This window comes from Podarcis bocagei (genome assembly GCF_964188305.1).
Source record: "Podarcis bocagei genome assembly, chromosome: 17".
NCBI classification, from domain to species: Eukaryota; Metazoa; Chordata; class Lepidosauria; order Squamata; family Lacertidae; genus Podarcis; species Podarcis bocagei.
The window spans coordinates 8,208,441-8,230,237 of NC_138143.1; the positions used below are offsets into that span (position 1 = coordinate 8,208,441).

General features: G+C 44.0%; 1 protein-coding gene across 1 annotated transcript; it reads left to right on the forward strand.

The window, feature by feature from the left end:
• Positions 1–21,327, forward strand: DCAF15 (DDB1 and CUL4 associated factor 15). The gene is made up of 13 exons (XM_081175714.1): positions 1–187; positions 4,412–4,509; positions 4,628–4,763; positions 7,523–7,629; positions 8,251–8,387; positions 8,870–9,040; positions 11,324–11,899; positions 14,835–14,926; positions 16,381–16,509; positions 18,724–18,809; positions 19,563–19,667; positions 20,192–20,307; positions 20,697–21,327. The coding sequence occupies exons 1-13, from the start codon at positions 68–70 to the stop codon at positions 20,750–20,752; spliced, it is 1,929 nt and encodes a 642-aa protein (XP_081031840.1). The 5' UTR covers positions 1–67; the 3' UTR covers positions 20,753–21,327.
• Positions 21,328–21,797: the final 470 nt, after the last annotated feature.

A 21,797-nucleotide genomic window follows, 5' to 3' on the forward strand; every position in this document is an offset into this window, starting at 1 on the left:
GAGGGGGAGGCTGCTTCTGTTGCTGCTGCTGCTGCTGCTGCTCTGGCGGCGGCGGCGGCGGAGGAAAATGGCGCCGAGCTCGAAATCGGAGCGGGGCGGCGGCGCGTCAGGAGGCAAGCGGGGCTCGGCGGAGTCCGGGCGCGGCGGGAGGCGGGAGCATGTGGTGAGGCAGCTCGAGCGCGTCAAGGTGAGGAAAGCGGCGGGGCGGCCGAGGCCTGGCCCTGAGCGCCGGAGGTGGAAGGCGGAGGACGGGCGGCGTGTGGGAAGCGGTGGAGTCGAGATGGGGAAAAGACCCCGCGGGGATGGAGAGGAAATCTTAAGGGCTGCGGGGAGGGGCGGAAAGAAAGGCGGGCGGGCGGGCGGGTGCGTGTGGCGGTGTTGGTGCCACGGCCGAGACCTTCCGCGCTGAAGGCAGGAAATGTCTATACTGCATGTTCATTTATTTATTTAATAAAATGTACACACTGCTTGGTTGATTGCTTCCCCCCACCCACAAAAAAGCACCTCAGAGCAGTTTGCAGGAAGATAAAACATGAATGTCGGGGGGGACGGGACCTCACAAGCCTACTTTAAAGCATGCAAAAGTTAAAATGCTAAAGCAGATTAAAATTACCTCAGCTTTCATCTGGTAGGCTTGTCTAAACAGCAATGTTTTGAGTTGCATGACTACTGCTGCTGCTACTACTACTACTGCTACTGTTACCATTACCATTATAATGTATCTATTTATATATACAACCCGCCTTTTTCCCTGACAGGGACTCGGCTGAGAACATAGGGAATAATAATTAAAAAGCAATTAAACATCAGTAGAATAAAAACTATAAATATATATGTGTGTGTGTACACACACACGTTTAGTCTAAACATACAGATGAAAACAACAATCACAGCAACAACCCCCTTATTAAAAATGGACAGTTCTCCAAAAGCTTTTTGGAATAATTTCATTTTCACCTGCCAGCAGAAGGACAATATGGAGGGAGCCAATTTTAAAATAAAATAAAATAGGTATTTTATGGTTTTCAAGAGTAACATCATAAACATAACATAAAAACAAAAAGAACACATAGAGTACATACTAGGAGGGAGCCAGTCTTCACTTCTCCAGGGAGGGAGTTCTAAAGTTATCTGGGAGGAGCCACCACCAAGAAGGCCTTTGTTCAACGTAAATTGGGGAAGGTGTGCATTTTTGAGGGTATGAATTGGATTTAGGGATACAAATTAGATTTTTTTAAAAAATGGTAAGATAAATGTATGGAGATGGGATGGGAATAAGGTAAGTTATAACCATGTGAAAACACCTTGCACATAGTTGTGCACTGGGTATTGAAATCCTTGAAAGCTAACCAAGTTTTAGCCTTTTCTGTTTCAACAAACCAATACACACACTCCGCTGGAATTGCTAATACTGTAGGTATAGGTGTGTGTATCATGAGGAGAAACAGGTGTACTGGGAGAGTGAATGGCAGACTGTGATGGAAGTGCTGGAGAAGATTGTGTGACACTAGGGAGGCTGGTGAGGAGTGACTAGGATGAGGGAATGAGCTGCTGCCTGTGGTTGGGGGTGTGCAAGTAGTCTGTGAAAGATGGTGGTGGAACGTTGCTTTAAGGAGGGGTGGGAAACACATGCAGCTAATAATAATAATAATACAAAAACCAAAACCTCAAGAGTCTGCTGTAGCTGGACTTCCCACTGCCCTTCACTCCTCAGGCCCATCTGCTATCAACTGTTCCAGTGGAAGCAAGTCCAGTAGAGAGGAGGATGCATGCAAGGAGCACCTCACAGCTGGCCATCCCTACCCCTCAGGGCCTTTTTACCTGTGGGAAGGATCCTGATTACTTTTATGCATTTTTTGTTATGTTGTGGTCCTTATTCATTCATTTATAAAAATGCAGTTTAATATTACTTTTAAGCCATCTTGTCAAATTTGTATGTAAGGTGGAATATAAATAATTGAAATAAATAAATAGTTTTGTGTGTGTGATGAAAGCATTAAGAATTCTTCTACTAAAAGATTATCTATGAAAGTGGATAGTTTGGTGGAGGTGAATGGTGTATGGAGGTATTTCTGGCTGTGCTGGCCTGCTTTACCATCAAGCTAATCATGTGACCTTTGGCTAGTCGTTCTTCTGTCTGTCTGATTTACCTCATTGGGTTGTGTGCAATATTCAAAACTCCCATTGTTCTAGGCGCATTTTGCGACAGGGAATTTCATTAGCATGAGCAGCTTCTGAGCTCTGGGCACAGTACTGCACCTAAGATTTCAGATTAAAACTGCAGAGTGGAAGGAAAGGAGGACCATTTTTGCCTCCCCACTTCCAGCTACTCTCTGAAGAGACCCTCTTGAGAATATTAGGGGGATGGGCGGAGGAAGGATTAGACCATGTGGTAAATGAATATAATATTTTAGCTGCAGTTCATTGATTTTCAGCTTTGTATTCTTGTTATAAAAAAAGCGCACCTAGGCATTCCGTTGTTGCTCCCATAACCTTGGTTTAAGGTGCCCTTTAGTTCCTAGCTTTCATATCTCAGTTTCTAACACTGGTTGTGTGGTTCTGGGTAAGACAAAGATGTTGTAATCTACAGGCGCATGTGTAGGGAAAGAGCAAGCATATTGAGAGAATGTGAAGTAGTATTGTGATGGAAGGAACATAAAATTGGGGAGGATGTAAAATTAATATCATAGAGGGGTTTATATTCTTTGTGAGTTGCAGAGACCAGTAGCATTCATAGTTAGTGGACAGCCGAGGGCAGATCATCTGTTCCCAGCCATTTTTCCTCTTCTGCAGATATAATTTATTATTAATCTTTTATGTTGTGGCTTGTTGGATGAAGTACTTCAAAGCTTTATTGTCCTTTGCTTTGCCAGTCTTTTGGGAAGCCTTCTAATAAAGAACATAATTTCTTTGCTAGATTGAACCAAAAGCCTTCTAATCCAGCAGTCAGATGCTCCTGGAAAACTTGCAGGCAGGGCATATAGAGGATGGGTAACAACAGGAGGTTTTCCTCAGCACCTGTTAATCAGATGTATATTACATCTGTACACAGAGGTTCCTTTTTATTGTCGCTAAATGCATTTGGTCAGACCTATTCTCTGTAAGCATGTAAAATTACTTATGAAAGCAATCTATTGCTATTGCTGCTGTCTTCTGTAAAGCCATATTGTGCTGTGTGAAGCCACGTTACTTTTTTCAATTTAGTTCCCCACCCCCTTTTCTAAAGTAAGCAAGCCATTTTCAAAGCATGGGTTATGATTAAAAAGGTGGCTTCCTTCAACCACAATTTTTGGATCATATACAGTCGTGCCTCAGAAGTCGAACGGAATCCATTCCGGAAGTCCATTTGACTTCCAAAACGTTCGGAAGCCACACCGGACGTTCAGGTTCCAAAGAACGTTTGCAAACTGGAACACTCATTTCCAGGTTTGCAGTGTTTGGGAGCCAAAACGTTCGACTCACAAGGCGTTCGGCAACCAAGGCCCAAGGTAAGTAAAGGTAAAGGTACCCCTGCCCGTACGGGCCAGTCTTGACAGACTCTAGGGTTGTGCGCCCATCTCACTTAAGAGGCCGGGGGCCAGCGCTGTCCGGAGACACTTCCGGGTCACGTGGCCAGCGTGACAAAGCCGCATCTGGCAAGCCAGCGCAGCACACGGAACGCCGTTTACCTTCCCGCTGGTAAGCGGTCCCTATTTATCTACTTGCACCCGGAGGTGCTTTCGAACTGCTAGGTTGGCAGGCGCTGGGACCGAACGACGGGAGCGCACCCCGCCGCGGGGATTCGAACCGCCGACCATGTGATCGGCAAGTCCTAGGCGCTGAGGTTTTACCCACAGCGCCACCCGTGTCCCCTCCAGGCCCAAGGTACGACTGTATAATGTAACCCAGAGTTCTTTGAAATGAAACTAAGTGTTAGCTACGTCCTCCTTATGTCTGCTAAAGAGAAGGAAGAGAAGAGTGTGTGAGTCTCATTCCAGCTTATGCATTTAACACTAAACCATAGTTTAATGTTGAGTGCAAGCCAGCTATTGGGTCGTTGGCACCTGCTATCACTCCTTGTTCCTTTAACACCAGAGCAAAGAGTGTAAGTGAGAAGTTGGCCACTTTAAATTCATTCCTATTCATTTGTGCCATCTTGATTTTTGAGTGGGGCAGTGATATTCATGTGCAACTAGAGGTATGGCTCATCTGTGATGTAAGGTTTGCAGTTGATTTCTGTCAAGAATCAGTGACTTGTCAGGACCACAAAGATGGCACCAGATGCTTCTGCCGCTGATTAAGCCCCATTAACACCCATGTAACTCTAATGTGGCCCACTCCCCCTTTTGACCATTTGTGGTACTTTGTACATTAGATATGGCCTTGAGATCTTTAAGAGAACCTTCTTTACTGTCTTTGATACCCCTTGCAGATCAGTGGACAGCTCTCACCTCGCCTCTTCCGTAAGCTACCACCAAGAGTTTGTGTATCTCTGAAGAGCATTGTTGATGAACATTTCTTGTGTGCAGGGTAAGACTATGTCCCTCATTCTGTGATGAACTGTCATTGTGCTGGCTATTCCTTAGCTGCATGGGTGGTCATTCTACACATGGACCTGATAGTCTTAATTTGGCATTTTTCTTTGCAGGCACATTTTCCTTGGCTTCTCTAAATGTGGGAGATACGTCTTGTCCTACACCAGCAGCAGTGGTGATGATGATTTCTCCTTCTATATCTACCATCTCTATTGGTGGGAGTTCAATGTCCACAGCAAACTAAAAATGGTATGGTTCAAGCTGCATATGATGGGTATGGAATTGAGATCTCCCCCTTGTTGTGAGTTAGGGGAATTAGCTTGGGGAATTCGCATGGGGAATTAGCACAACTTGCCTTGTTATTGGTGGAACACTGTGGAAGGCACTTGGAAAACTTCAGGTAGTGGGAAATCAGGATTCAGGGAGAGTATTTTGCCTTGGCAGCAAGAAGTAGTATGATCTTTGGGCCATACTTGAAGTTGGATCCCATCAAATAGCTGGGTTAGGTGCGCCAATTCTAGGGGGCAAGGTGTCTTCGGCTCCCTCAATATTTGTTTGAAGGGGGCCCAGTCCCTCCATGCTGCAAGGGCTGGTGCAGTCTTGCAGAAGGCTGCATGGTGTCGTGAGATGTGTGTGATGTCGCATGACACACACCTCCAATCTTCGGGGCAACTTGGTGCCTCCGAGCTGGGTGTTCACTGATTTGCAAAGCGTGTGAACTTTAGTTCTCATGTGTGATTGCGTCCTGTCTGACAGTTTGCTAGGAAGGATTAACACATCTGTTGAAGCCAGTGTAGAATAATACATTTGCCCTTACATACTTGCAGTACTTGCTTATCACAGGTATACAGATTGCTTCTTGATACCCAAGCACCTAAAAGCTGAAATTTATCAATCTGGCTAACAGACTTTGCAGATAATTTATAGGTACAGAAACAAGTGTTAGTAATCTGTTTTTGGCAAGGGATGTAGTTTCTTTTTTGTGGGGTAGTGGATGCCATTTTTTGTGCTGATCACAAAACCTCTGTGCACTCCTGGGGCGCATGTATTCTCTTATCAACCTAGACCAATTATAGTTGTGAAGATATACTTAAGAGCATAATAGCCCTGCTAGGTTAGACCAAAAGCCCATCCAGTTCAGTGTTCTGTTCTCACAGTGGCCAACCAGGTTCTGTGAGAAGCCCAGAAGCACTAATGAGTTGGGCTGACTTCATTGGCCATGCTGAGGCTGTCTCAGATGGGCTAGCTTGGACTTTATGGTTACCAGGACAATCATGGGGTTGCATCATTTGCCCAGTACACCATTAGCCCAGCCCACGAGGCCAGATATACCCTTGACCTGGTCTTTGCCACAGAACAGATTGGTAATACTCCATTGTGAGTTGGTTGTCATGGATGGGTTGTACCCTGGTTGCTTTTGGGTTGAATGCACCTACTTCACTCTATTAGTGGTGAGGGCATTGAGATGGTCTGTGGAGACTTATGGAATCTGATGGATTCCTGAATGCTCTGAGGAATTTTCTGTCTGATGCTCCTGTTGCTTCAGGAGGGCTGACAGTAGAGCGTGGCACTTCCCCTCTGTCCCCGGACGGTCTCCATAGGAACGCATTGATTGATTTTCAATGCATTCCTATGGGAAATCATGCTTCGCAAGACGAAAAACTCGCAAGAAGAAAAAACTTGTGGAACGAATTAATTTCGTCTTGCGAGGCACCACTGTACTGCCTCCTGCTAATGCAAGGGGTTAGTTGAATCTTGCCCTAGAAATTGCATGAAAGCATGAATGTGTCTAGAAGACCCTGGTGTTGCAGTAATGTTAATTTAAGTTTATTTGGGACCATTGCCCTTATTTTCCTCATGATTCAGGCTACTTCTGATTTTTGCTGTACATCTTTGCTCACAACACCAGTAACCTTTGAACTCATGCCCCATTCTGACACTACCTTTACTCCCCTCTCCGCACTTTTTGTATTAAATTGTACAGATGTTTGCTTGCTTTTGTTTATTCTGATTTTGTAATCAATAAATTTGATTATGAATCAAAACATCTCCATTGGCAAAAAGTTGAGTTGAGGTGCAAAGAGAAAGGCAGTTTGGTTTCCTGGTTGGCTTTCTAAAAGGACTAAACAAAACAAAGAATAATACATTTCCTGAAGAATTCTCTTCACCCAAAGATTTGTGGGGAGGTGGGGTGAAGTGGAGGCTAAAGTCTTCTGGGAGGAAATTCCTTTCTCAGTGGAGCGATGGAAGGAAAGGATGAAGGGAGCTTATCAGCTTCAGAGGGCAGGTCTCCTTTTACAGATAAGGGTGGGAAGCCAGTATGGCTTGGGTGCCAGAGAGATGAGCTGAATAACTTTTGAGTAGATCTCACTGCCACCTTATTCACTTATGTGACCAATGGTAAGGAGGCTGGTGACCTCCTGCAGTGATGCTAGTACTAGGGTACCACAAAGGTACTAGAGGGATCAAGCAGGCAGTGAAGAGTAGAAAGGGGGTGGGAAACAAAGCAAGTTTTCACAAAGCAAGCCAGAGTCTGATCACCTGTGGGACAACTCATAGTTTTTATTTTGCTTAAAACCAACCAACAAACCTCATGGCTTAACATGATGTGTGGTTGGCCACTGAGAATAGATGGGCCTCCTGTTCTGCAGAGCTCTTATGTTCTTATGAAATGCACCAAATTTGGCAATGCTGGTGTTCTGCATCAATCAATGTTAAGTCTGGATTAATTATGTTTATATATGAGTATAAAATAGCGATCTTCACATATCTAGAAAACCCTTTTGAACTAAGGTTTAATCACAGAAGGTGCTTACTGTTTCCTCCATGAATTAATACTGTACAGCTCCAAACCATTAATTGGTTGGGTACTAATGGGACTAATTTGTTGGATACAGGTTTTAAGTGTATCCTCCTTTTTTCCGTGGGGGTCATCTATTTCTAAGTCTCTTTTCTGAGGCCCAGGTGGGATTTCTGAAGTTTTACCAAGTGTCCTGCTGCTCCTTCAGGTACGTCAGGTTCGATTGTTCCAAGATGAAGAAATCTACAGTGACCTCTACTTGACTGTATGTGAATGGCCCAGTGACTCCTCCAAGGTCATCGTTTTTGGTTTCAAGTATGTTTCTTTCAATGAAACTTGCTTTTGAGATTGAGTGCGATATCTGCCAGTTGAACTTCCCACATTTCCATGAGAATCAGGAACTCATTATACTTGCTTGAGGCATTATGGATTACTGCTTATTGTATTCTGCCTTTTAAGGGATGCTAAAAATCAGGAAAGGTATTGGTGTCTTTACAAATTATTTAACTGACATGGCCCCTTACTTTGATTCATTGAATCAAGCAAGAGGGTTGTGTTAGTTCCAGAGTTTGCCAAGACATTATTACATTTTCTGAACCAAGGGTCTCTTACTTCCATGTTGTTCTAAGTAGAGCTTTGAGCTCCAGATAAAACAGATGCCAGCAAGAATTCAGTTTAAGAGGCTGTTCCTTTGCTGTTGAATGAGTTAGTGTGACTATGGAAAAGGATCATAGCTTAGTGGTGGAGCACACACTTTTCATGTAAAAAGTTGCTGGTGCAATCCCTGGAAACCTCAGATAGAGCAGGGAAAGTCTCCTGGTTGTGATGGTGGGGCACTGCTGTCATTCAGTGTGGTCACTTCAGAGCTTGAACAAAGGATGGATGGATGGATACATGAATTTCCTCCTCTGAAAATTGCCCCTTCTCTCCTGGTAGTACCCGTTCAGCCAATGGCCTGCTCATGAACATGATGATGAGTGATGAAAACCATCGGGATATCTACATTAGTACAGTTGCTATGCCTCCTCTTGTGCACTGTCCCAGCTGCAGGGACATGGCCATTGCACATCCAGGTGAGTGGCCTATTGCTGGCAAAGTGCCCTAAATTAATAAACTTGGAAGGACTGATTGAAATGTTTAGTAGGATAGCTAAAGCAGTAATAATTGCACCAGTAATCCAGTGTGGGGGAAATGACAGGATTCACATCATTAGAAAGAATACTTCTGCTCAATGTAATTTTCCTAAAATATTTTCATATTGCATGCATTTCCAGTTATTAAAATGCGGCAGTCACCAAAAGTTCCTTTTTATGAAACCAATAATCACTGTGAAACATTGAAAAATTATGGCCATTGAACTTTTGTTTATAGCCATAAAGAACTTGTTTTGTTTTAGAGCCATCCCAATTCCAAGGCTCAGGTTATAGTTTCATATTCTTTCTGAAGAGGTGCCAATTGTTCTTCTCTAGAAATTCAGAAAACAACTATTTACTTTTCCGCATGTTCAGAGCTTGCCATTAGTTGGTGCTGATGATCCTTTGTACATGCTCCCTAGGTGATCCAAACGCCAAATGTTTGCAGCATGGGTTCATGCTGCACACCAAGTACCAGGTGGTGTACCCTTTCCCCACATTCCAGCCAGCATTCCAGCTTAAGAAGGACCAAGTGGTGCTGCTTAATACCAGCTATTCTCTGGTAGCTTGTGCTGTTTCTGTGCACACATCAGGTAAGAGAGTATGGGGAAGTTTGTGTGTCACTTCTCAGCCTCTGGATGAGAGTCTGTGCAAGGTGAGCTTTGAGATGTACAGCCTCAAGTGTCGCATGCCTCTGTTGCTTTTTAGAACGGGGACTGCCCAGTTAAAACATTCATATGTTGAAGCTTCCTTTCATTTGGAACACTGAGAACATACCCCATTGCAATAAATTAAAGTGCTTCCACTTTTTATGTATCAAAAAGAATTCTTCAGTCCTAAAAATCTAATTCAAACTGAGGTGAACTAACTTACTGCATTTTTATATTTTCCTTCAACCCCAAGGATTTTTAGTATGGCAAACAAAATAATAAAAAGGCATTGATGTTTAAAAATACAAAATGACAGAACATTGTTTTTACCCTCTTGGCTCTAAGTTTATACAGTTTTCAGACAAACATCTGAAAAGCATGAGCAAATGAAAAAAGGCCTATCTGGCATTGGATAAATAACAAAGTCAGTGCTAGGTGAGTCTTTCTTGGGATGGTGAAAGAGACACTGCTATTGCAAAGAAAGCCCTTTCACTGATCTGTGTTTTGCCTTGTGCTACTTCTGAGAAAGTATAGGAAAGGGTGGACTGGAAAGGTTAATGAAGGTGAGAGGAATAGGCTCTTGAAATATTTTATTTATTTCATAAAGTTTATACACTGCTTGATTATATCTTTAAAAAACCCTCGAAGCAGTTCACAGAAAGGTAACACAATAAAATCAAGAAAAATTTACAACCATACTTTAACATAACCTGAACTTTCTAAACATCTGGGTAGCCTTGTCTGAACAAGAATGTTTTTAGCAGGTGCTGAAAAGACTACAGTAAAAGGCGCCTGCTTCATATCAATAGGCAAGGCGTTCCAAAGTGTAGATGGTGCCATACTAAATGATCAAGTTCTTACAGATGTGGAAGAGGTATTATGTGGCACCTGTAGTAGTGCCAATTTCGCCAATTGAAGTGGGCACATGGAGCAAGGTGATCGTGTAGGCAAACTAGTCCCAAGTTGTTAAAGGCTTTCTATACTAATAGCAACACCTTGAACTTGGCCTGGTAGTGAGTAGGCAACCAGTGCAGACCTCTGAGCACAGGTGTTTTATGCTGACATGACCTAGTGTTGCAGCATTCTGCACTAACTGCAGCTTCTGGATCAAGCATGAGAGAAGCTTCACTTAGAGCGCATTACATTAATCCAGTCTTGAACTAACAAATGCATGAACTACTGTGGCAACGCTTTCCTGGTCCAGAAACGGCCATAGCTGTTGAACTAGCTGCAGTTGGGAAAAGGCACTTCTAGCCTCAGAGGCTACCTGAGCCTCCAGCCACAGAGATGGATCCAGAATAACTTCCAGACTGCGAGACTGCGCAACCCCACCCAGGGCAGGCAACTGACCAAATTCTTGGATATTGGAGCTACTTGCGCACAGTGCAAATGAAAGGTTCTATCAACATTTGTCCATCTTGGGGTGGGAAGTATTTGTCACGCTAAACTAAATTTTAGAAAGACTGTGCTGCTGCAATAAGGAACTGCCCAATTGACACTTGCATCTTTGGTCCATCTTTCCCAGTACTAATCTGTCCTGCAAATCCTTATATGGAGGTGCCAGGGATTAAAACTCCAATGCTTACTATTATTCTTATTATATATTTATTTATTTATGCCCCACCTCCTTTTCCCCTGACGGAACTCAAGGCAGCTTACAGATTAAAAACAAGAATCACTAAAAACAAAAAGTGATATTTTAAAAAACGATTGATATAATTAAAACTATATACGTATATAGTTTATGTATACATGTTTATGCAATATGTATATGCCCCATTTCTGAACTAAACCAGTCATTGTCATAGATGTGAATTCTGCCTGAAAAAGAGGTAGGCTTGTGGACAGGATGACATCCAGCCAGTCTGTGGGAAGCAAGGAGAGCTTTGATATAAACAACATGCAGAAAAACATGAAGAGACTGCTGGGTTGGGCCATTGGCCCATCTAATCCGTCACTGTTCTCAAGAGTGGCCACCCAGATGCCCATTGGAAGCCTGATTGCAGAACCTGAGTGCAACAACACTTTCCCATGCCCCTGAAACATTTTATCACTGCATCTTACCCCTTCCAAAGGGAACAGAATCTAAGATTTTAATCAGTTCTTGATATCTGACTGTCTTGAAGTCATACTACTTTTGTTGGGGATTGACAACAATGGTGCATTGGGTGCAGAAATTGCAATATATTCAGCATTTTCTAACCTTCCTTCGCTACCTTCTTTCAGATGACAGCAACTTTTGCCAAATCCTTTATGATAGGAGTCGTCAGCCCTGGTCTCCTGTTGAAGTCAGCCACACAGCTCTCATCTCACAGTGCCCTGCGGGCTTGGAAGAAGGGCTAGAAAGAGATAACTGTTACTGTCAGGGTGGAGCTGCACTGCAGCAGCCCCTTGCCGTGCCTCTGCAGGACACAGGAAACCATGTCTCCCCTGCTGTAGCTATGGCAAAGGAGTTTGTTGCGGACATCTTCCGGAGGGCCAAGGAAGCTAAAGGCACTGCCCCGATGGAAGAGGAGGCAGGCAGTGGGCTTCAGTGCCTTCTTGACTCTGATGGGGCCCTTGGCCAGGGCAGTTCAGCCTCTTGGGATCTAGGGAAGAGATTGGGGTCTTGCTTGCATGGCAGTGGCACTCGTAGCTCCACATCTCCTGGAACAGACAGCATCTCTGATGTGGATGGATCTCCCAAAGATTCACCCACTGCCAGTGCTGAACTGGAAAACCAGCCAACAGAGCCAGGCTACGTGAACTATACTAAACTGCGTTATGTTATGGAGCCCAGTGATTCTTCTGAGACAGAAGTTGGTAAGTCTCCCTTTAAAACTAAGCACAGTGTTTGGGGAAGGAGCAGGTTACAGGGTTTTGAATCTCTGGCATCTGGATCTGCAGGCAAAGAGGCTCAGTAACAAAGCCTGCAGCTGTGCTGGTTCTGGATAGGCATCCTCTTCCCTAGAAGGCACAGTGGGTCAGGCCCATGCTTTTGTTTGACTTCCTGTATGTACAAGGAAAAGCTGTTTTCTTCAGCCTGGGGAATGTTTCCCATGCTGTCCCCGTTGTATAGCTACAAGCAGCAGTTTTCTTCTTGTGTTGGCCCTTATGTCGTGGGCTCCTTCTGAACACTCAGCCAACAGTTTTGGGGCAGGCCTGGCAGTAGGACTGCATGAGTTTTTTGCTCTTCTCTTCTGGAAATATTGGGACTTAAAAGTTTCCATGTCTCCTATTAATGTGAAGCAGTGAGGTGGAACTATGCTGAGGCATGGAGCCTAGTTGTCCTAGGCTGAATGGGCCTTGTAATGCCAATTCTGCTAGTATTGTAGCTGATAGACCTAATTGTGACTCGTTCATAAACATAGCAAGTGGCTGTTGAAGCTCTTGAGAAGTAAGTCCATGTATAAGAGGCTAATTTTTATTTTCACTTTAAGGGCAATGGATTTGACAAAAATTTGATAATTAATATGTGACTTCAATAAGAGAATACTGAGTGTGCACGTAGGGTTTTTTCCTTGGGATAGTTTCCTAATCCTGCCTCAGTGTTAAGCAATATGTTTACAGATGTGTAAAGGAAGGAATGTGTGTACTCCGCAGGAAAAGGAAAATCGAACTGTGCCAAGGAAAGCTGAATTATGTGATCTGTGTATGCTAGGCAGAGGTGCTGTGTATACATCTTGCAAAATTTATTGGTCATAGGGAGGTCCAAAGAGCTGAGCACAGCACTGACCACTGACAATCCTACTCAGCTTCTCCCCACTCCAGTGGTGGATAGAGGGTGTTCATCTGAATTCATTCACTGAGAGTCTGAAGGTCTGCATAAAGTATGAATGGGGGACAGACCTGTCTTCTGCATGCATGTATTTTGAAACATGCTTAGTCAGAAAACTAGGTGCCCTACCATCCATTGAGTCATTTTGAATGATGGTTCCATTATTGCTTCATTTTATGCCCTTGGACTGATTTAGGGTTGCAGGTCTCAACAACTCATCTTTCTGGCAAAACTAGGATGCTGCATTACACCATGATTGCTTGGTTTTCATGTGTGCATTGTTTGGGTCCCTAGACTGGGAAACCTATTTCAGCCCAAGGATTGTGTTCCTTTCTGGGGAATCTTCCAAGACACATATGCCAGAGGTTGGTGGGGCCAGAGGCAAATATAGGCAGAATGATTCATTTTACCTCCTTACAGTAGGCTGGTTTCTGTACACATTCATCTCACGCTCTCTCTGCCTCTGCTATCCAGATAGGCATTTTCAGAGTCACATTCTAGCCATGCAGAAACACGTCTGGTGCAAAGCAGGGGCAGTGAGGGGTATGGCCTGCGGAGGGGGATAGACCCTGGGGAAAGTTCTGAGGGCCAGATAGAGAGGCCTGGATAGCAGCATTTTGTTCTTGGGCCTGAGGTTCCCCACCCTTCTCTGAACCAAACAGAATGGGGGATGTTGGGAACATGATGCAAGGAAAACCTTGCGGCAAGTAGACTGTTTTGTGGCAGGGTTTGGCAAATGAAACGTGATTATCTATGTTGGGGCTCTTGGCTTTGTGCTTGAGTTGGCTGTGGTGACACATCATGGAAAATGTAGACCTTATGTCTGAAATTGTAGACTTGGCAAATGTTCAAAACATCTGACATGCAGGGGTGTGCATGTGTGCCCTGCTGCAGTGTCCCCATGTGCGTCATTCTGCATGCTCAGTCCTCAACTTGTCCCATGTTGAGGTGGGGGGAGTCTTCAGGGGGGCTGTACTCATTTTACTTGAACTCGAGTGAATTCCCTTGCACAGTTGGGAACCTGCTTTATCAGGTCACCAGTCATCTGGGGGGCTCTTCTCCCACTCAGATGAAGTAACATAGAAGCCCCCTGCAGACCACCCCTTGCAGCATGAGGAGGTTTGCAAACTAAAGGAGGATTTGCTACATGTACAAGGAAATTGGACGTGGGAGTTGTGTACATGCCCTTGCCGTTGCCCACATTTAAAAGCATTTGGGTGTTAAGACACTAAGTATGCCTTATCTTTTCCTCTTGGATTGTTGTGCCTCTGTGAATCATCCACTTTCCACGAATCTGTAGAATTGTAGAGTTGGAAGGGGCCACATGGGTTATATAGTCCAATTGCCTACAATGCAGGAATCTTTTGCTCAAACCCATGACCCTTGAGATTAAGAATATCATGCTCTACTGACTGTTGAAGCAGATTCAGTTTTAGACTACAAAAAGTCTGGGGTTTGGGGGAAGACACTGTGCCTTGCTGCTGTAATTGGACCAATATGAGGAAACCTGGGTTTCAATTCCCTTTCAGGTCACAAATCTGGCTTGGTGGTTTTGCACATTGTTGTCTCTCAGTTTTGCCCACCACACAGCACATGAAATAATTTCTTATCTTTTGATTTTTGCATACTTCCACCTGTATAGTTATAGTGATAGGGCAGTCTCCAAATTGAGAATAGAAATTTATTTATACTTATAAAATTTATTTATACTTGTAAAATGTGAAGAAGGCTAATATAATGGGGAGAGCCTTAGCCTTGCATTGTTGGAAAGATGAAAATTTCCCTTTGAAGCATCCTGTTCCAGGAGCAAAGATTCTTTTGACCCCTGATGCGCTCTCTCTCTCTCTCTCTCTCTCTCTCTCTCTCTTTCTTTCTCACTCACTAAATTTGAGTTTCTTGGACAGGTGCTTCATCCTGACATCTATTTCTTTTGACTGTGTGAGATTACCCTCTCCTTCGTCTCATTGTGTTTACTTTCAGAATATGAGGATGATAAGATCTCCTTGCCATTTGTTGTGACAGACCTACAAGGAAGAAATTTGAAGCTGCTGAAGGAGAAGGCTGTCTGTCAGGTGAGGGTAGTTTCTGGTCCCAGCATCATTAGAGAAACTGGATTTGCAGCTAGCCTAGACTTGTGATTGGTTCACTTAAACTGAACCATCTTGATTTATTTCTATTAACAAGGTGACCTAAAGTCACTGAGAGCAATTAATTTAAACTCAAGCAGGTTTCCCATTACCACTTACTTCCTAAACAGAAGTGTATACTGATTACTTCGTATAACCAGAAAAAGTGTAGTTTTGTAACTAAAGAGAGGGTTGTATTCAGTGCTAGTCCTATTAAGAAGAGATTTGTTGAAGTTCATTGATCTAAGCTAGTCATGTCCACTTATTTCAGTGGGTCTGTTCCAGATAGGACTAGCATTGGATACAACCCAGAGCCTTCAATACAAATCTGTTCATCTCCCAAAATGTTTAAACCGAGGGAAGAAACTCATTCAGAAAGGTATGTGGTGTAGTCCTCTGGGGATTGCATCCCAAAAACCTGAGCACATGGAGGAATGAGCAAATAATTGAATGGCAATTATGTATGTACCAGCTCTTTGCATATGGAAAAACTAGAAAGTTGTGGAGAAAGATCTGAATCCTTCCTAATGTGTTAATTGTCCCCAGGCTGGGAATTTTGACATTGAGGAACTTTCAAACATGTGACTTCCCCCACCTACATTCTGCAATGGTACAGTCCCTAGAGGGCTGAACCTTCTCTTTTCTAATCATGTAGAATATCATACTGATGGGCCAGACAGTGTAGGAAGGCCATCACACCAGCAATACGCCACCCTAAGGGGTGCTTCCACATGAATTTGCTACACATGGCTGGCTTTTGCAATATATTACAGCTGTGCCTTAGAGCCTCATCAGGGAGCAGGGAGGTTAGCAGCAGCCACATGCTCATAATATATGATGCTGGCTTAAAGGATTATTAGAGGAGCAGAATCAGCTTTCCCCCCTCAACAGAAGAGTGATCTATTTGGTTACAAAATGTCCTCTCTCTAACTGGCGGTATTTCTAGTCCTAATCTGCCTTCGTCCTATGACAGTTACTGAGCTTTCTGCTGCTGAGATGTTGTTCTGACTGTTAGTGTTGGTGCACTTGGCCTACAGAACTCACTAGCAGAAAGTTGGCAGCCTTCATCCTGGCTCACTTGAACCAACTGCTCATCCATCATTTGCAACATGAAAGTCACTTATGAAAATTGCATCTCTCAACTACCCTCCAGCGCTAAAAGGGCAGCAGGTTCCACCTCAAATGAGTCTCTGGAAGATGCTCTTGGCCATTTTGACTTTCCCTGCCAAGCTTTGTTAGGATTCAAGTTATTTTAGATTCACAGTTGGGTTTTGCACATTGTAATTTTTTATGCTGTGAATGTTTGAGAATTAAGAATTGTCTCAAGGTAGCTCTGGTGCAGGGCTGGCAATGCAAATGATTCCCCTTTCCTAAATCCACATCTTTCTTTGCCTTTCCAGGGCCAATACTTAACAGTGGAGCAACTGACTTTAGATTTTGAGTATGTCATTAATGAGGTGATCCGGAACGATGCCTCATGGTCAAAGCAGTTTTGCTCCTTCAGTGACTATGACATCGTCATTTTGGAGGTAGGACCATGTTGGGTGTATTATCGCAGTAACGGTGCCCCATTTGGGTGCAGTTTGGGCCATTGAGGAACTATGCTGCTCCTTGGTAATTTGCATCCTTGCAGCCATTGATCTTCAGACTTTATTTCCAAGGAAGGGCTTTATTTATTGTCTCTTTTATTAATTTTTGATAGCTACATCAAATCCTTTTAAAGCTAAAATGAGAGAGATGTCAACATGAATAAAATAGCCAGTGCATGTCTAGTTGACATTTATTGCTACATTGCAAGAGCCCTTGGCAATTGACCTACCTGTTTGTAATACCCTCTAGCAAACCCCACTCCCATCTTGGGTAAAAATGAGCAAGGGTCCTTTCTTTAATTTTCTGGTTAGTTGTGACTGAAGGGGAGGCTGAAACACAGTTGCGTCATTGTTTGAAAACCAGAACTCTCAATATGTTGGCCAATAGTGCCAAGCCATACTTAAAATGCTGTGGCCTAAGTAACTTAGGCTGGTACATGTGAATTCAGTGCCAGCACATGTCATCACCTGTTTATGGCACCTCTGGATTCTCCAACTCAATAGGGCCTTTGAGTGTCCCATCCTGTTTTCAGGCATGATATCTAATTTGTACGGGAGCCTTGACTAATAAGGGGTAGCGGGAGACCTTCTTTTCTACCCCACCAAAGGTGGCTGATGTGGATCCTACCTTTTTTAAAGACAGGGATGGCCAATTGTATACCTAGTGTCTGATTATAAGGTGCAAAGCTTGCTACTGCTAGCCTTCTGCTGTACTTGAGGGCAGATACCAAAAGATTCCAACTGAGAAATGACTCTGCCCCTGTGGAGATGGTAGTCTGGAAACAGTGGCTCATGTTCTCCTGTCCTGTCCCCTTATATAAAGATATGAGGAATGAGATCATTACCCCACTCTTTCTTACCATCTCAGGCCACCCATCTGAGGCCACATTGTTCTTTCTTTTATCAGATCAAAATTGTCAGACAACAGCAAGGGTTGCTAGGTTTATCGAAGGTGCAGTGAAATTAAGGGCCACTATCTGAACTATCTGGGATGCGGGTGACGCTGTGGGTTAAACCTCAGAGCCTAGGACTTGCCGATCAGAAGGTCGGCAGTTTGAATCACCGCAACGGGGTGAGCTCCCGTTGCTCGGTCCCTGTTCCTGCCACCCTAGCAGTTCAAAAGCATGTCAGAGTGCAAGTAGATAAATAGGTACCGCTCCAGTGGGAAGGTAAACGGTGTTTCCGTGCACTGCTCTGGTTCGCCAGAAGTGGCTTAGTCATGCTGGCCACATGAGCCGGAAGCTGTACACCGGCTCCCTCAGTAAAGCGAGATGAGCGCCGCAACCCTAGAGTCAGCCACGACTGGACCTAATGGTCAGGGGTCCCTTTACCTTTATCTGTCTTGAACGATAATCTTGGCCATTTGATTGCCCTTTTTACCCATTGCTGTCTTTTTTATTTGTATATATTGCTTGTTTTATGTTGCTATGGCTGTTGGCTAATGCGAATAAAGTTTATCTTTACCTATCTGCTATTTACCTCTCATTTCTTGTGAGACATATCCACCAGATTGGAAGTGGTACTCTGCAACACAATCCTAAGACTGGCCCAGGCAATGATTGAAAGGGGTGGGAGAAATCCTTCTCCCACGGTACCTCACAGTTTCTTGAGCCTGTGTAGCTTGGGTTATGCCTAGCCAAGGAATTGTGTGTGTGTTGTGTTCACCAGGGAATGTGAATTCAGACCTTAATTGCTTTTCCAGGAAGAGTGTAGCCCTCGTCCCCACTTAATTCTCTCAAGAAATTAAGGGCAGAATTTACCTGCTGAGTCCCATCAGCAGAAGTTGCTTCTTGCACAGTGGGGCTTCCCTCCCCCTCATTTGCCCCCTGCAATTGGCTCTGGGTGGGTCAGGAACTCCTGGAACAGCACACAGGGGGAGGAGAAGTGGAATTGTTCCATCTAGCAAGCTAAAATGCTTGCATTGATGGAACCATTGCCTTAGTGTGATGTTGAAGCTCACCTGGTTGCTGATTTAAAGCAATAGTTAGATAGCAGAACTCTATAAAAACATAAGGCGCTGGAACAAATGACTGTCCCAAAAAGTTGTCTGTTCTGAAAGATGTTGGGCCAGCAATTCTGACCTGCTGGTCCTGCTGTGAGTACAGTGCAGTTCAGGTAGTTTGCTTTTACCAGCTGTCAACTTTGCCTTCCTAGGTGTGTCCAGAAACCAACCAAGTTATTATCAATATCGGACTCCTGCTGCTAGCCTTTCCTTCTCCTGATGAAGAGGGGCAGCTCAGGTGAGTCTCTGTCACGCCCACCTTGGGCCTCTGAATATCTTCTCTCTTTGAAGTTCTGTTGTATTAGGATTTTGACACAGAAGGACTTTTGGTAGGGGGAGAAATCTTTTGGAGTGATTTACTAGAGTAGAAGGAAGCAGAATAAGCACTAATATATAGGGCTTAAAAGTCATACACTTTGCCTGTTTTGCTAGCTCACTTTTGCATTTTGGTCTCGATTTGGATGGAGCTAAATGAATTTTTTGCAGAACCTCATTTTGTGTTTGGGGGGGGGAATTCAGATTTTAATGAAATTTTACCTCCTCAGCAGCTTTTTATTTCTGATGTGACAAATGTTGTCTCATGATTTGTCAAAATACTGCCCAATACTGCAAATAGTAACATTAATGACATTTGTCAAATAGTCAAAACCACCCAGCTAGCAAATGTTTTCCAGTATTTACTCTCAGGTAATGAAATCAGATGCAAAATACCAATCTCAGTACTTGGGCAAATACTTGGGTAATAACTAGTAAGTGAAAATAGCATCTGTGGAGGATATATATTGAGAGCAAATTACTTTCAGCTGTGGTTCTGAGTATCAAGTTCTCTTCCTGGAGCCAACACCTGGGCATAGGCTGGTGGAGGTTCATCAGTTGCTGAGATTAATCTTGGAGTAATTTACAAGGTATGTCGTTGTGAGGTTGGGAAGAGGCGGTTGCTTTTTGGTGTTCACAGCTGCTTGTCTAAATTGCCCTTTTCTGCTTTTCACAGGCCAAAGACGTATCACACTAGTCTCAAAGTTGCATGGGATCTGAACACTGGCATCTTTGTCACAGTCAGTGTGGGAGACCTCACAGAAGTCAAAGGGCAGACCAGGTAAGACATTGTGTGATGTGCCATAAGGGAAATCCATCTCGGACAGCTAATTGACTTGTTACCAGAGGTGCCCAGTGACTGGGTATATATTCAGTATTATGAACATCGTACCAAAATATCTTTTGAACACTCTTGTCCTCTTCATGTAAAACTGCATCCATTTATTTTTAATTGGCTATGCAACTTAGGGCCTGGTATTGAGTACAGTTCCACCCCCTGTATTTTTGTTGTAATCCGCTTATTTTTTATGAAATAGCAGTCTCTATTTTTATAAATAAATAAAATAATTAAGGAGCTTGCTAAAGCCAACTGACACCTGTACCCATACTGCTTCACCTAAAACCGTTCCCACAGCTGAAGGGTGTTTATAGTCGCGAATGAGTAGACATTTCACGAAGCCTCAGTCTGTTGTGGATTAATGATACCAAGATGGGGAAAGAAGCTGTGATTTCTTCCTTAGTACTTTGTTGGAGACCTGTTTGCAGACTGTGGATACTGATAGAACCCCATCTTTCCTCCCTTAGTGGCAGTGTGTGGAGCTCCTACCGGAAAAGCTGTGTGGACATGGTAATGAAATGGCTGGTGCCAGAGAGCAGTGGTCGTTATGTCAACAGGATGACTAACGAGGCCCTTCATAAAGGTAACTCAGCACTTTCCAGGAGGCTCCTTGGTGCCTTCCTCAAGGCATAGTGGTCATAGTTGACTGGTTATTGTTGAGGCAAGAAGCCTACTTCAAACCAGGGAGCCATCTGATGGTTTCTGTGCCCGTCAGGAGGACAACAGCACATTATCTTAGCATTTTTCTGGTGTTAGATGATGGAGGAACGCATGTATTTTTTCTAGGACACAGAAGGACTCATTCTCGCCCTTGCTGTTGCTCAGGGCTAACTTCTAAGTTTCAGCTTCTTCCTGTGCCTCCTTCCTAAATTGTAATGTGGTGGATTCTTGGAACACTCATGCCCTTTTGTGGATTGCCTGGCCCAGATCAGTGTGTAAGCTAATTTCATGTCTTCCTCCTCCCCCCTGCAGGCTGCTCCTTGAAATTCCTTGCCGACAACGAGCGTTACACGTGGATTGTCTTATGAGGCCAGGTTCAGAAGCAAAGCTTACATCAGTAGTTCATTTCCTGCCATAACTGTGTGTCACATTCAACTACCTCCCTTGTTAAAAGTTTTTAATTTCCCTATCCCTTTTGACTAGACAGTTGCCCCGATGACCTTGAGTGCATCTTAATTGATTTGTGGGTAGAACCACACCCTCTGCTTCATTGTCTCTACATGTTGGGGGGGGGGAATACAAGGCTGGTCCAGACGCTCTGAAAAGCCTGCCTCTCCATGTAAGGTAGTCGTACTAGTTGGGCTACACAGGCCCCAACAGAAAGCAGCTGCTTCTGTGCAGTTATGTCCATTTGTACTTGGTGAAACTGCAAGGAGACTCTTAAGAGGTGAGTCTTCTACAGGGTTTGTCCTTGGGGCCCAGAAAATGAAATTATTCCGGGGCAATGATTGTTAAGGAGACCAAAACCAACTTCCCTGTTTTGAGTTTCAGTGTTTCAGGACCCCCACCCCCCAGTGGATGGGGCCACAAATGTGTTTTTCATTCTTTTAATTTGTCTCAAGCAGGCTTTCTCTTCCCTGCAATAAACATTTAAATTTGAGAATGGCTGTTATTGTTTCATTTAATCTTTGAGAGGAAAAAACTCCCGTCACATCCAAGGCTATATTACATTGCAGCCAGAGACTGGTTTAGGGTACTTCAGCTGGTTCATCTGTATTGGGTTCCACAGCAATGATGTAGAACAGAGTATGAGAGGTGGGGCGCAGAATTTTAGTGTTGCACAGGGCGCCGCTGAAATTTGAGAGCCCGAAGTTCACCACTACTGCAGCAGCAGCAGCAAGGTGTATGTATATTCCCAAAGCCACCGTCTGCAAACTTAGGAGATGCTTGTGCAAGCTCAAGATGCCTTTTTGCCTCTTTCAACGCAAGGCGATAGTGAAAATAAAGAGTGGTCCAGTTTTGCATTGTAGCAGCTTAAATGTTTTGTTTACACCCTGCCTTTCTTCCATATAATTCAAAGCAATGTACACAGACTTCCTAGCTGGAGTATCAATGCCCAGACTTGCTAAGGTT